This window comes from Cervus elaphus, chromosome 13 (assembly GCF_910594005.1).
Source record: "Cervus elaphus chromosome 13, mCerEla1.1, whole genome shotgun sequence".
In the NCBI taxonomy this organism is placed as follows: Eukaryota; Metazoa; Chordata; class Mammalia; order Artiodactyla; family Cervidae; genus Cervus; species Cervus elaphus.
The window spans coordinates 27,612,038-27,626,769 of record NC_057827.1 but is presented as its reverse complement, the minus strand read 5'-3'; the positions used below and the strand labels follow the sequence as shown (position 1 = coordinate 27,626,769).

General features: G+C 40.1%; 1 protein-coding gene across 5 annotated transcripts in view; it reads left to right on the top strand.

Annotated features, from left to right (window-relative positions):
* Positions 1 to 14,732, top strand: part of ADAMTSL3 (ADAMTS like 3) — a 363,119-nt gene that overhangs the window by 262,339 nt on the left and 86,048 nt on the right. For all 5 annotated transcript variants that reach the window (XR_006344423.1, XM_043921943.1, XM_043921940.1 and 2 more), the window contains exons 18-19: positions 3,409 to 3,601; positions 3,695 to 3,874. Coding sequence is in view for 4 of the 5 variants with exons in the window: in XM_043921943.1 (XP_043777878.1) it covers positions 3,409 to 3,601; positions 3,695 to 3,874 (373 nt within the window). In the remaining variant the exon portion in view is untranslated. The remainder of the gene's footprint in view (positions 1 to 3,408; positions 3,602 to 3,694; positions 3,875 to 14,732) is intronic.

Genomic DNA, 14,732 nt, shown 5'->3' with positions numbered 1-14,732 from the left:
CTGAGCTTGGTTTGCAGTGCCATCCTTCTTTTGCTCACCAAATTGGGGCAAGATCTGACTACAGATCTAGAAACTGTCCCTTTATGTTCCTGAAGGGAGCGTGCTGGTTTATCCATGCACCGACCCATGAGCAGGTTCCTCATCACTCAGCCTTGGCCAGGGATCTTGCACATAATCTGCCTCAGCAGTCTTGCCCACAGAGCTCTCAAGCTGGGAATAATACAGCACACAATATATCTTGGCCACTTTGCAAAATTAAGGGTCTGTTTTTATGTGAAGAGAAATACTATTCCTCATTTCAAAGTTGCAAGTTTAATAAAGGTTTTGAAGGTTGAGAGTTATTTTGGAAAAAAACCAGCAGAGACAAAGGGTTGATGCCAAAATAAAGGTAAGTTTACAAAAATGTTTTAGGTTCTAGAAACCAGTGGTGTAGGAATAACAGGAACAGGGTGTTGCACAATACTTTCCATACAAATATTTACTGACTCCAAGGGCAATAGCAGTAAAATATCACCCCAGGGTGAAACTTACCAGTGAGATTGGGTTGGACAGTCAGTAGATCTTTATTTACCCAGAGGCAAATGTGTTTGATGTATTAGCCTTAACTCTCCAAGGTGGGGCGTTGTATGTTTATTTGCTCTTCTGGGGTTACTCCCTTTGGTCTGTCCTTTAACTGCTGAGTGTCTGCTATTTATGGAGTTTGCTTTTTCCAGGAGAGAGAAACGGGCAGGGTTACATAATGGTTCCACTAGTCCAAGAAGAGCCTTCTTCTGTGACAGGACTCAACATGGCTAGACAGGGAGGTGGGGAGACAAAAGGCAAGAGTAAAGTGTTTCTGTACCAACTTGTTACCCAGGTCTTGAATTAAAACAAAAAATGCTGTGTTCATTGTCTCTTAATAAGAAATTGTTACCTGTTTCTTGAATAAGAATGGTTCCCCTTCCAGTCCCTTATGTCACTGATCAATTTTAGTAGTTATATACTTTCTTGAAAGACTGACCATCCCAAAGTTGCTCCTAATAAATTACATAGTTAGGCTGAGTTGTTTTAATATTGCAACAAAAGCCTTCTAATTATTTAGCTGTGTGGTCTGATTGTCGTCAGAGTATCTACTATTGGTGATTTTCCTCACCCCTAAAGCTATTGGAACTTTATATATTAGTAGCCTAATTAATAGCTTAATGAATATACTTCCAATTCAGATCATGTTTTAATTTCACATTCTGCTCCAAATACAGATCAGTGATAGCTACAGTATAAAAAAGGGAAACATCACACCCAGGAAATGGTGGAAATAACTACATAGGCTGGGAAAGGAACAGAAGAGGGAAGTGGTGAGTGGAATTGGACCTATAGTTCTTCTGGGCTTTAGCCCCACAGCATTTGGGGTCAGTGAGAGTTCGTATCCTCTGGGTAACCGAGACTGAGCATCTTTCTTTTAATTCATGGAAAAGGACCCATATTCCTTACTTCTTTGTGACAAAAAGCTGCTGCTGACCACAACCAGAAGCCTTTGTTTACCCGAAGCTACTCACCTGTGAAGGTGAAGGACAGATGCAGTAGAGCCCTGGGAGCAGACCCAGCCCTGGCTTACCTGTTGGCTCAGTGGTCGGGTCATCAGTGTCTTCGTAGTGCTTCTGTGCCACATGGGCCACACGGACCTGGTTCTAGCCTGGACCCCAGAGGGCTCGGTGGCAGCAAACCAAACTGTAGACGGAAAGGGTTGAGAGACAGAGAAAAGGTTTAAAGGTAGTGGAGGGAGAGAAAACCCCTTCCAGTTGAGCCTGCAAAATGACATTCCAAAGCATATGAAAAAAATCTAATGCTAATGAAGATAGTTCACAGATTCGCCAAATGAAAGATGAATTCATTAAGAAATTAAATATATAGAAAGAAATTAAATATATATGAAGAAATTAAAAGATAAGAACAATTTGGAAAGTAATATAAGTATTCTTGGGATCTTTGGAGTTTGGAGAAGGATACAGATGTTCAGTTCACAGTGTATGTTGCTGTTGTTGTTCAGTCACTAAGTCGTGTCTGACTCTTAGCGATCCCATAGACTGCAGCACACCAGGCTCCCTTGTCCTTCACTATCTCCCGGAGTTTGCTCAAACTCATGTCCATTGAGTCGGTGATGCTATCTAACCATTTCATCCTCTGTCACCCTCTTCTTCTTTGCCTTCAATCTTTCCCAGCATCAGGGTCTTTTCCAATGAGTAGACTCTTTGCATCAAGTGATCAAAGTATTGTAGCCTCAGCTTCAACATCAGACCTTCCAAATGAATGTTCATACTGTGTATTATTTTAATCCTTCGATTAATATGCTTGTTACTTAGGATTTCTGTTTCTCTCTTTTTAAAATTAAAAATATATAATCATAGATTGTAATCAAATGTTTTCTTTACATTTTAATCTTCCTTTTTACCTTGGAATATTTTAAGTAACATAAGAATTCATTTGTTTCTTAGAAACTTGTAGGAACTTTATCACAAAATTAGCACAATCTAGTCCTTTTCTTCAAAAGAACTTTTTGTAGTTGCCTAATAGCATATCTATTTCATCAAAATTTTCAAATATATTGTTAAATTCTCTATATTCTTGTTAAAGTTTGTCTTTTTGATAAGCCAGGAGCTTAGAAAAATATTTTACAGCTGGGGTAAGATTCATGATTACTAATAATTAAATATCTACAAGTTTTAAAATAATCATTGTATACAATTTTTCACCCATCCGATGGGCAGAGCCTTTTTCAAATGGTACGGTCCAGTGGTGGTATGGCTATAGAAGTCAGGCTCTCTCTACTTCTGGCGAAAGCGTGAATTGAGAGAATCATTTTTGAAGGCAACTTGAAAATATGTACCCAAAGCAACTGCCCTGGTTTTTCATTTTTGCAGATGTTTCATGAGAAAACCTGATTTTTCCGAGATCTTATTGGAAAGGAATCACATTATGTATATATATGTGCTGTAAATCCAATCCTAACATAAAAGAATTTTCTTAGGGATATTCCAAATAATGAATCCAGGTGCCCTAAAAATTTCCTGAAGTGTGCTTTTAAGCATTTAAAATTTCTTTTGACACCTTATATAAATCATCCTTGCCTTGGGGCTCTATTCAAAACAAAACCAAGATTTTATTAATGATATATGGTGGTAGGCTAGGATGGAGAGAAATCTGCTTCTCTTTCACTCCAGACTTTCCTAGACAGGTGAAATCTTTAAGCATTTTTCTGACATGTCTTGCCTTTTAACATTGTATTTCTGCACTTTAATTGCATTTATTCATGCTGTGCATATGGAGGGTGGAGGCTGGAAGTCCAGAGAGGAGCGTGTAGTTGTCCATGCTCTGGGTGTCCCACTGAGTCCACTGGACAGTGAATTTTGCCCACTTGTTGTTTTGGTACAGGTGGCACATGGGCTCTTGGGGACCCTGCTCAGCTACCTGTGGTGTTGGCATCCAGACTCGAGAAGTATACTGCCTGCACCCTGGGGAGTCCCCCTCCCCACCTGAGGAATGCAGAGATGAGAAGCCCCATGCCTTACAAGCATGCAACCAGTTTGACTGCCCTCCTAGCTGGCATATTGAAGAGTGGCAGCAGGTATGGCAGCCAGGCTTATGATTGTAAGAGCCCTGTGTTTCACTAAACCAAAGAGGGCTGAGCCCGTGGACTCACTTCCTTGTGTCCTCCCAGTGTTCCAGGACCTGCGGAGGGGGAACGCAGAATCGCAGGGTCACCTGTCGGCAGCTCTTAACGGATGGCAGCTTCTTGAATCTCTCCGAGGAACTGTGTCAAGGACCCAAGGCCTCATCCCGTAAGTCCTGTGCCAGGACAGACTGTCCTCCACATTGGACTGTGGGAGACTGGTCCAAGGTAAGGGCCATCCCAACTTTACAGCCCCTTCTTTTCTGCTCCTCCTCCCTTTCAGCCTTTTAGAATGTCCTCTCTCAGATGAGAGCTGGGGCTCCTTTGATGTGAGTGGAATGTCCAGGGTGCAGAATTTCAGAACACATTTACTCTCTGGGTTGTGTGAGTGCCCTGCTCCAGACCCACCCATAATGATTCATTTTCAGTGTTTACTCAATATTTCTTAATCTGTACTCATCATATTTCTCCTACACCAAATCCCATGACTTCTGTCTTTTGAGAGAACCAAAGTCATTGTATCCCAGGATTAACTCAAAATCAGTTTCATTCTTCTCTGCCTTATGTCTCCTTATATAGAATTATTTATTAAACCCTGTCATTTCAACTTTCTGAAAATGTTTCATACCTTTACTTCCTCTGAATTCCATTGATACCACTGCTGAATTTACTCTTTATCCTCTCAAGCTCACATTAATTGCAATAAGCAGAATTCCAAACTAACATTTTAGTGCATATTTAGGACTTAATATAGTCTAGTAGCAATACCCATTTTTCAAGAGGGGAAAATTAAACCCAAATAGCTAAAATAGGCTGTGAAATAGGAATAGAATCCTTGCCTTTTGACCTTATTGCAAGGGTTCTCTTTTATGTATTACACTGCCCACCTGATTTCCTGCCTCTGTACCATCTTCCCCCTCTCCAAACTATCTTAACACCTCATAGTATTCCCACCAGTCCGTCTATCAGGTCAACTCCTAAAGGTCTTGTTGCCTGAAAAATCAACTTTCGATTCCTTGCGGGGCTTTCCTTGAACGAATGGGACTCACATCCCAGCCCCCTTTCTTCTTATTCCAGCTCTTCCAGTCTTGCTTATTCTTTTTAAAAGTTTTATTGGAGTATAGTTGCTTTACAATGTTGTGTTGGTTTCTGCTCTACCACAGTGTGAATCAGCCATACGTGCACACATATCCCCTCTGTTTTTTTTTGTTTTCCTTCCCATGTAGATCACCACGGAGCACTAATAGAGTTCCCTATGCTATGCAGTAAGTTCTCGTTAGTTGTCTGTTTCATACATAATAGTGTGTATATGTCAACCCCAACCTCACAGGGATCTCTTTGGAAGCTGGGATCTTGTAAGAGATCTCAAGTCCCACCCAGACCTAAGGAATCAGAATATGCATTTGAATGAGACTCCCTGGGTACTGTCAGGCACAGTACCCTTTGGGAAGCGTTTCCTCACCTGCCCCCTTCTCCTTGGGAGAGTTGCTCAACCCTTCAGTGTGTGCACAGCAGGGATTGTCCTGGGCACTAATGTCTTTGGGCACATGCTGCCCTAACCCACAAGGAAGAGGCAGGAAAAGGGAAAGATGAGGTATGAGCAGTGGTGGCATGGAAACCAGGCCCCTGAATCTGGATGTGCCCTCCTCATCTCTTCTTTTCTCCAAGAAAGCAGAGGCCTTCACAGTTCCATCTCGTTTACTGGAACAAACTCTTCCCACTGGCCTTTTAGAAAGGAGAGACAGGGGGCGATACCCTCACTTTCCTCTACTGTTCCTTCTCTCTGTGAATGATGGAATTTGCAGTTGCTGGTTATCTTTCACTAAATGAACATCCATCACTGTGTTGACTCAAGCTTGCCTTGTGTCTTTGCTCTTGTTGATACCCTCCAACTCCCAGGCCCAGCTCTGAGCTTCCCTCCTCTTTGAAGTCTTCTAGTCTCTAAAATCATACAGCATTTCTCAGCTCTAACTCATAATGACCCAGCTTTTTTTTAGCATTTTAATGGGAGGCTACTTCCTGAGCCCCCATATGGTGCTCTCATCTGGCTGATTGTGTCCTTGCAGTCAGTGGCCACGAGATCGCTGACAGGTCCTTGGGCCCTGCAAACCTCTGAGCAGGTAAACATTCTTCCTCAAGTGTCTTCGCAAAGACAGGAGGCATGTTAAAGTGTGTTGGAGTCGTGATCTGTAGAAAAACTCAGGCTAGCTAACAGGACAGGAAAAATCATTCACTGGGAGGGGTTTTGTTGGGAGGAAGAAAAGGAGACAAAGGAGGTTATCCACGTGAGCTGGTTTGGGCCAGAGGCAGATGAGTTTCCTAGGCGGCCATCGTGGAGGCAAGAGCAAGCTTGTGCACACTTCAAGAGGTTAGCCCAAGCCCAATCTAGACATCTGCCTGCACCCAGCCAAGGCCACGTCTCCAGGAAACGTGCATCTGGAGGAGGAGCAGGTATGCCCATGTCACAGCTGGGCAGAGCTGGTGTTCAGACTTGGGTCCAGTCGGGCACATGTGTTGCCTTGCAGTTTGTATTCTCCTGCACGGTTCAGCTTTTCTGTTGATATTTAATATTTTCTCTCATTTCTGAGCTGCCTTGTTTCGGCAGAGATCCTGATGCCAAATTGCCGCCCTCCCTAAAGCGTTCTGCCAGCCTCGTCCCTCTGCTATGGGATGGCTCATTCCAGGGCAGCCATCCATTTCATGGTTCTGGATGTGTCCCTTCCCCATGGGAACTGGCCACTACCCCTGGTCCCAGAAAGACCAAAAAGCTACGCCAGAATTTCCATTTCTCACCATGCCAGGCCTCTCAGGCTGCAGCTGTAATTCACTCACTCTGTTCATGGCATGTTTGGGCTTTGTTCATTCACTGTATCATTCCTTTTCCCTGATTTCCTTAGATCTGAACCAAGTTTTATGTGGAAATGAGCCTCAACTCTTATGCTGCTTTTGTAGCTACAAGAAAGAAGCATTGACTCTTCTATGGGGCAGTCATTCCTAAAGTTGTCTTGTGGCCCCTCGCGCGGCCTGAAATCCAGTAGCCTTTCCTCATTCTTTGTTCTCTGTGCTTCGAGGGAGCACTTGGCCATTTCATCCACTTTCATCATTCTCCTTCAGGATATTCTTTGGTGTTTTTTATTTTTCCTGTTTACCTGACTGTGTGTTTTGTATTAGTTTGTTTTCTTCCAAATCTTCAAAAAGCTCAGTGTTTGACCCTTTGATTTTTATCACTACATTTACCTTCCAGAGATGATTCTGTGGTGTGACTTCTCTGACTTCTATAGGTGATTTTCTGTTTCTGGACACAGTTTCTGATTTTCTCTTCAATACCTCATCCTTAGCTCTTCAAGTAGGATAGATCCTCAAGCAAAGGGACACCCTCATCCCATCCAGCTTCCCCACCTACTTCCTGTCTCTGTCCATGTAGCACTGTCTTTCCAACACCTGTGATCATCTCTGAGTTCACCTCCTGTGTTCAACTACCTATACCTGCCAACCCTTTCAATTCTTGAAATCTGTCCATATGCTAAATATAAAGGATATGGTCTCTATACATGAGACATTTTACAAAGTATAGCTCAAGATATGCCCAGCACACATGAATTTCCAAACATGGCTTTCCAGTTTTCAGTAGATGTTTTATTTATGACCTATGAAGGGAGTATTCCAACATGTGTTAGAGGCAGTTCGTACTGGCTTTTGAGAACCAATTGTGATCCCGTCCTACTGTGTAGTCAGTGATATTCCAATAACAGCTTGACATTAGCCATGATGGGAGTATTTACACCACAGAAATTGGCAAATGTTATAATCAGGGCCCTTTTCTCCATGAACCCTGTTGGAAAATATGTACTATCACACAATTGCATGAAAGTATTTTCCAGAAACACATACACACACACGTATACTATCTTATCAATAAGACAGTTTCAGCTTACTGATAAAGCAGGTATGTAGGATGGAAATGCCCTTATTTGTAGACTTAAATAAAGAAACTTATAGAAGCTTCTTCTGACTTGAATATGCCTGTTGCCACAGCCCTGCATCCTCACAGTCATTTACTGAGCACTGCTATGATTGATTGCGGGCTTCCCTGATAGGTCAGTTGGTAAAGAATCCGCCTGCAATGCAGGAGACACCGGTTTGATTCCTGGGTCAGAAAGACCCACTGGAGAAGGGATAGGCTACCCACTCCAGTATTCTTGGGCTTCCCTGTGGCTCAGCTGGTAAAGAATCTGCCTACAGTGTGGGAGACCTGGGTTTGATCCCTGGGTTGAGAAGATCCCCTGGAGAAGGGAATGGCTACCCACTCCAGTAATCTGGCCTGGAGAATTCCATGGACGTATATAGCCCATGGGGTCACAAAGAGTCAGACACGACTGAGCGACTTTCACTTTCACTTTCATAATTGATTGCCCCAGGTACCAGGAATCTGGGACAACCAAGGCTTCAAAGGCAGATAGATGAAAAAAATATGTAAGACGAATAAAGATATCCCATCTACAGAACTATGTGAAAATCTAAGTCTCCCTGAGTCCCAGGAAAGTGTTGTAGAAGATGTAGATTAAGAGTTGGTTGTTAAATGATGAGTGCCAGATGTGTGGAAATGAGACAGCAGGGTGTCCTAAGCAGAGACAGGAGTATACACACAGGTACAGGCTGTGAGCTCATCAATCTTACGTGGCTTAAGAGAGGCTGCGATAAAGAAATGGAGGAAGGTGAGAGGTGAAGGAGAGGGCAGCCAGATTGTGAAGGACTTTGGGTTTATTCCCGACAGTCACTGAAGGTATTGTAGGAGGTGTCTGAATAGAGAAATAAAAGGCAGAGTTTTTAGACAACAGTTCTGAACAATGTGTTGGAAGAAGAAGGAGCCTAGAGTTTGAGGGACCTTGTCTGATGAAAATGGAAATAAAAAGAATGAGAGATAATGAGCAGTTGGAATCAATAATCATGGGTAGTTTTGAGTGAGATTTAGCAGAACTGACTGGCAAATTCGGTAACTGAATTGATAAAAATGAGCAAAAAAAAAAAAAAAGTGTCCTAGATTTCTATCTTGGGTAATTAATGGACAAAGATGATATTAACAATTAGAGAAGGAAATACATGCTTGGAAGGTGACTTGAAAGGGACAGAAAATGAGTTGATTTTTGAAACGGGTGTGGTTTGAAGGTCTATAAAGGTATCAATAAAGAATTGTAGCTCACGCAAGATCTACAGTAAAGTTATAGTTTTGGGAATCATCAGCATTTAAGTGGTAACTGAACATGGAAAAATGAATACCTTGATATCAAAGAGTGTATTGTTAATAGCAGTTCCTTTAAAAATGCTTAGGAGGCTTCCAGTGAAGCAAAATCATGATAGTAGCATAGTTGTTTAATATTCCAAAATCTCTCATTAAAAAAAAAAACAAAAGAGACAACAAGGCAATTGGGATTGCCAAAAGAAAGGAAAAGATAACAGATAGTAACTTTAGTGGAAGTGATATAAGGGCGGGGGGGGGCAAACTGTATGTAATAGCAAGTGTAGAAGTTAGAGGTTTTTTTTTTAATAGAAAAGAAACAAGGATAAGAGCCATGGAACATAGAAATATCCCCACAATAAAGTAGTCCTATTCCAGAATAGTAGAACCTTTAGCATGTCGGTCTGAGATAATCAGTGAAACTGAGAGAAGACTCAAGGTTCCTGTTTGTGGTTTAGAGCAAGAAAAATCATGCAGACTCATTCAGGGCCTTAAGAAGATTGGAGAGCACTGGAGGAACTCACATCCCTAAGACTGTAGAAATGTGCAACAAAACCTGCCAGAAGGTTAAGCTGAGCTGAAAAGGAACAAAGGGATAAAGGAAAGATGTTCAGTTCCTTCAGCTCCTTGGGAGTAGAAGAGTCCAGAAGAGTCAGTTTCAAAACTGTGGCCAAACCCTTGAATACTTCATTTCAGCACCAGAGGAGGGAGTCCTTTATAGTGAAATAAGTCCCTTGAACACCCCCTTACACTATTTCAAAAGTACAGAGAAAAATCTGTTTCATTTAAACAAAACCAACAGCAAATCCCATAGAAGGATACCCCAAGAAAAAATATCAATAATGTAGCAACATAATGAAAATTTGACCTTGAGGTGGATGAAAATATAACTTACTATTATAAAATCAGCTAAAAGAAACTAAGACATCTATAGAAACAAATCAAAAATAGAAAAATTCTGAAATGAGGTGAATAAATAATGGGGGGATATGAAAAATTAGCTGACAGGGTTCAGGAAAGAATTAGAAAACTAAGGGGGAAAAAATCAGAAATGTAGACTAAACGAGAAGGAACACAAGAATGACCAGATGCAGAAAGTGTAATAAGAGAAAAAAAAGAAAGGAGAGAATTGAAAATAACTGAAGAAAAATAAAAAGGGTTTAAGCAAAAATGATGGCTGTAAAAAACAGAGAAAGAAAATCATGTATCTATTATTAGAGTCCTGAGAAAAGAAAACCAAAACAACAGAACAAAACTATAAACAGAAAATTCAAATCACTATATTGAAAGAGCATACCGCATGCATGGAAAAATCAACCCAGAATGGTCCATATCAAGACATACTCTACTAAAACCACTGGACTTTAAAGGTAAAGAATAATGTGTAAGTGTATCTCAGCAAAAGGACAAAGTCACTTATCAGGGAAAGAAAATCAGGTTAGCATCAGACTTCTCAACAATGCCACATCACAGTAGAAAACAGTGGAGTAATATATTTAATAAAAGAAAATGTGAGCCAAGGATTTTATATCCTGCCCAACAGACCTTCCAATTTGAAGGTCACAGACAAATAATTACAAAGTTACATGTGCTCTTCCAGAGGAATCTACCATATTTCTTTTGAATAATCACAAAGCTTTGGCATAAAGTTGCTGTTTTGTAACTTATAATTAATGGCACTGATTCTGTCATCTCCACTCTCTCAGCCGTGGACATGTGCAAATGACACGCTAACCTTGAACTTAGCAGACACAAGGTCATGTAAGATCTCCATCCAGAAAAGGGGTTTGCAAATGATCCTCCCATTCATAGTGGGATAAAAAGTCAAATGTTGATCATTAGAAATGGCTTGTGAATGGTGATTGGCAATTATTTAACTACAGTTTTTATGTTATATGGAAAACTCCTAGATGATGATTTGACTTGTTTAAAAAAAGTACAGTAAATCCCCTACATACAGACCTTCAAGTTGCAAACTTTAAAAGATGAGAATGTGTTTTTGCATGTCCAATCATGTAAGTTGCTGCACGGGTCTGATGTACATTGTCGCATGCATGCCTCCTCTACGACTGGCTGTGCTTGTGTGTAGAGTCCTGTAGAGTCCTGTGTAGAATACAGTTGTGCAGTGTCTTTATTTCAAGCCCAGGATGTTTGGAAGCAAGTGTAAAAAGCAGCAGTGATGTAGGTGGTACTACTGAACTTTTTCAAGGTACTGTACTGTAAGATTAAAAATGTTTTCTTTATTTTTTTAAAATCTATTATTTGTGTGAAAAGTATTATAAACCTATTGCTATTACAGACAGTATTATATAGCTGATTGTGTTAGTTGGGTACCTAGGGTAACCTTGTTGGACCTAGGAACAAATTGGACTTACGAATGTGCTCTTGGAACCAAACCCTTTCCTATGTAGCGGATTTAATGTACATCATAAGTTGCTAAATGGTAATTTTTATTTTGTTCAAAAGCTTACAAAAAGCTTCCCTTGGCACTGAAAAAATACTAATAATTAGGGCTTTCTGTTGAAGAGAACAATAAAAGAATTTTAAAAATTCCATTCTCCTTCTTTGAAACCCAACAAAAAACCCCACAAAGATAATGAAAGAGAGAGAACACTCTGTCTTCAATGAACAATGAAACAGCCACAAGCCCAAACTATAAATTATGAAACACACTTGCCAAAGACCATAAAATCTGAACCAAAATGAAAAAGAGAAGGCTGAGGGCTGACAAATATTTCTTCAGGCACGAGCAGGAGGTAGATTTCCCGAGGAGTAAATGTGAGAGTCCTAAAAGGCCTGCTTCAGCGGATCTTGATTATAGACACTAGAAGGGGGACCATGTGCCGCCCCTGAAAATACCGTGAATGTCCCTCCAGAGCCGTCAGGCAGATGGAGCTGCAGGAGAGACCACGTGTGGAGGCCCTGTAGACCAGGAAGGCTGCAGAGATGGAGTGGCATGAAGGATGCTTGCTGGGTGATTGCAGTTACTTAAGAGACTGTTCCCTGAGTCACCCTAGCCCTTCAAATGCCAAAGTTTGAAGAGAGATGTGGGCGGAGGAAATAAAAATTTGATGACAGACTGTGGAAGACAAGAAACTGATGGAAACACCCTAGCTCATCCCCCAACCCGTATTATTCACAAACAGCCAGCTACATTTAAAGCTGCAGCATAAAAACTAAGCGTCAGAACTGAAATGGGGGAAAGTGAAGGATCAGAAAGAAGTCAGGCCATGGGGAAAGGAACAGGGGGCAAGAGTCACATGAACAACAGCATCACAATGATACTAGCCAGAGAAAAGTGTCAAAAAATAGTCTCTGTACTCCCAAGGAAATTATAGTCATGATATCTTGGCCCAGGGCAGGGGGGTGGAGGGGGTAGGAGTGGGTGGATGGAGTGGAGGGAGGAGTGGCTCTAAAATGAGGTTTAGAGTTCATAAAGAGGTTATAAGTCAACAGAAGGAGATGAGAAGACAATTTGGAATAGGGGAAAAAACTGAAAAGAAAAATTTTATATAGCAGACATAAAAGTTATTTTACAAGCAACAAAAAATAAAACAACTGAAAACAGAAAGCTATGGTATATAAGGTGGAATGACTCATATAAAATGATATGGAAAAGAGTTAAGATGTAAAATTGGTTTTTAGAGGCAGTGATGGATGTGGAAGGCAGAGGAGATTAAACATGAGTGTAATGGGTATTTGTGAGAAGAACAAAACAAGTGGAACAAAAAGTATTCAGAGATAATAAGGATTAAACATGAGTGTAATGGGTATTTGTGAGAAGAACAAGTGGAACAAAAAATATTCAGAGATAATAAGGAGAATTAACTTCCTCTAATAAAAGCTTTAACCTTCAGGTCAGAGTGGCATACTACGTGCCAAGAAAATATGACCCAGTAAAACACAGCCAGCAAATAAGGTGCTGAACTTCATGGGTTAAAAAAACAAGAGCAAAAGGCCTCTGAGCGTAAAAGTCAAACAAACAACAAAAATCTCCTGCCTGGCCTCACACATCTTCACGGTAGCATTAGATGCCAGCAGACAGTGAAACGTTCCACAGTTCAAAAGGGAAGGAAAGGGACTTCCCTGGCCATCCAACAATTAAGACTCTGTGCTTCCAATGCAGGAGACACTGGTTTGATCCTTGGTTAGGGAACTAAGGTCCCTGCATGCTGTGTGGCCAAAAGATTAAATAAATAATTTTTTTAAAAAAGGAACTATGACCCAAGTATTTTCCTTTGCATTTTGTTTTTTCTCCATGTGGGAAGGCAACAGAGAGGCAGTCAGATCATCCATGCATAAGTCTTGTCTTATGGTATGGGATCAAGACTTTCAAGGCCAAGAAGACACACCAAGATGACTCACAGTAAAAAATCCAGAAAGACACAGATACTGGTGAAAAAAGACAGACAATGAATCATAAATTCATTTAAGGGCAGAATTAAGACTAATCAGCCAGCATTGGCATCTCAGAACAGAACATAAATATCAGAAAATCTTGACATTAGCTAAATAGTTTAACAAAAACAAATGGAATGTTTGGAGAGAAGAAATGGGTGAGAGGAAATGTGAATGTGCCTGTCCCTCTTCTTAGCAGCGAGTCAATAGATATTCTCAGGTGTCAGAATATATCAGTAACAATATCAGGCTGATCAGAAAGTTCATTTGGGCCAACCCAATAACCACCTGAATCTCTTGTTGGTTTCTTTCATCTTCCTTAACTGCAGAGAGTTCTTTTGGGAATTAGTTACTTGAACTCTTTTCATCTTATTTCATTTTTTCCTAATATGCCTAATAAAATTATAGTAAATCATTAAATTAAAATTACATGTACACATGTAATTATGATTATCAGCTATCATTTTTATACACACAATGATTATCACATATCAATGTTATTTTATGTATAGCAGCTTGGGTGTTTTTTAAAAAGACCTTTCCTTTTATGTTTTTCTAGTTCTTCAATTCTTGGTCATGGGTATATGCCATTTTTAATGTTAAAGTTTTTATTAAACTATAATTGGCATATCCATTTCAGGTGTGCAACATAGAAATTCAGTGTTTGTATCCGTTATGAAAGGATCATCACAATAAGTCTAGTCCCCATACAAAATTGATACCACATTATTATCTGTATTATATCATTTTTTAAAAAGCAAAGTCATCTTACTATATAAATAAATAGATAAAAAACAAATGAGACATCAACTACAAGGCCCCAGAATCCCATAGCAATTAATTACTAAAAATTAGTTACTATCTCATAAAGAAGAAAGGAAGTAATCGAAATGTCCATCAACAGATGAATGGATAAACAAAATGTGGTATATACATATATCATTGCACCATAAAAAAGGAATGAAATTCTGATACCTGCTACAACATGGATGAGCCTCGAAGAATTATGCCAAGTGATAGAAGCCAAACATAAAAGGCCATGTAGCGTATGGTTGTTTCTACCTTTTGGCTGTTGTAAGTGATGCTACTATGAACACTGGTATACAAACATCTGAGTTTCTGCTTTTGATTTTTTTGGATATTTTTCGAGAAGTGGAATTACTGGATCATATGGTAATTCTTTGTGTAACTTTTTGAGGACCCGACAAACTTTTTCATAGAGGCTGTACCATTTTATTTTCGCATCAGCAGTGCATCAACATTCCAGTTTATCCACATCTATTTTTTTTAATAATAGCCATCTTGATGGGTTTGAAATGGGAAATGGTATCTCATTGGGTTTTTAGTATTTATTTAAAACATACATGTTATCCTGTCTCTGAAATTTTTTTGCTTCATGTTATAACAAAACTATGTCAGTTATAAACATTCTTTTTTTTTTGGATCTGTTTC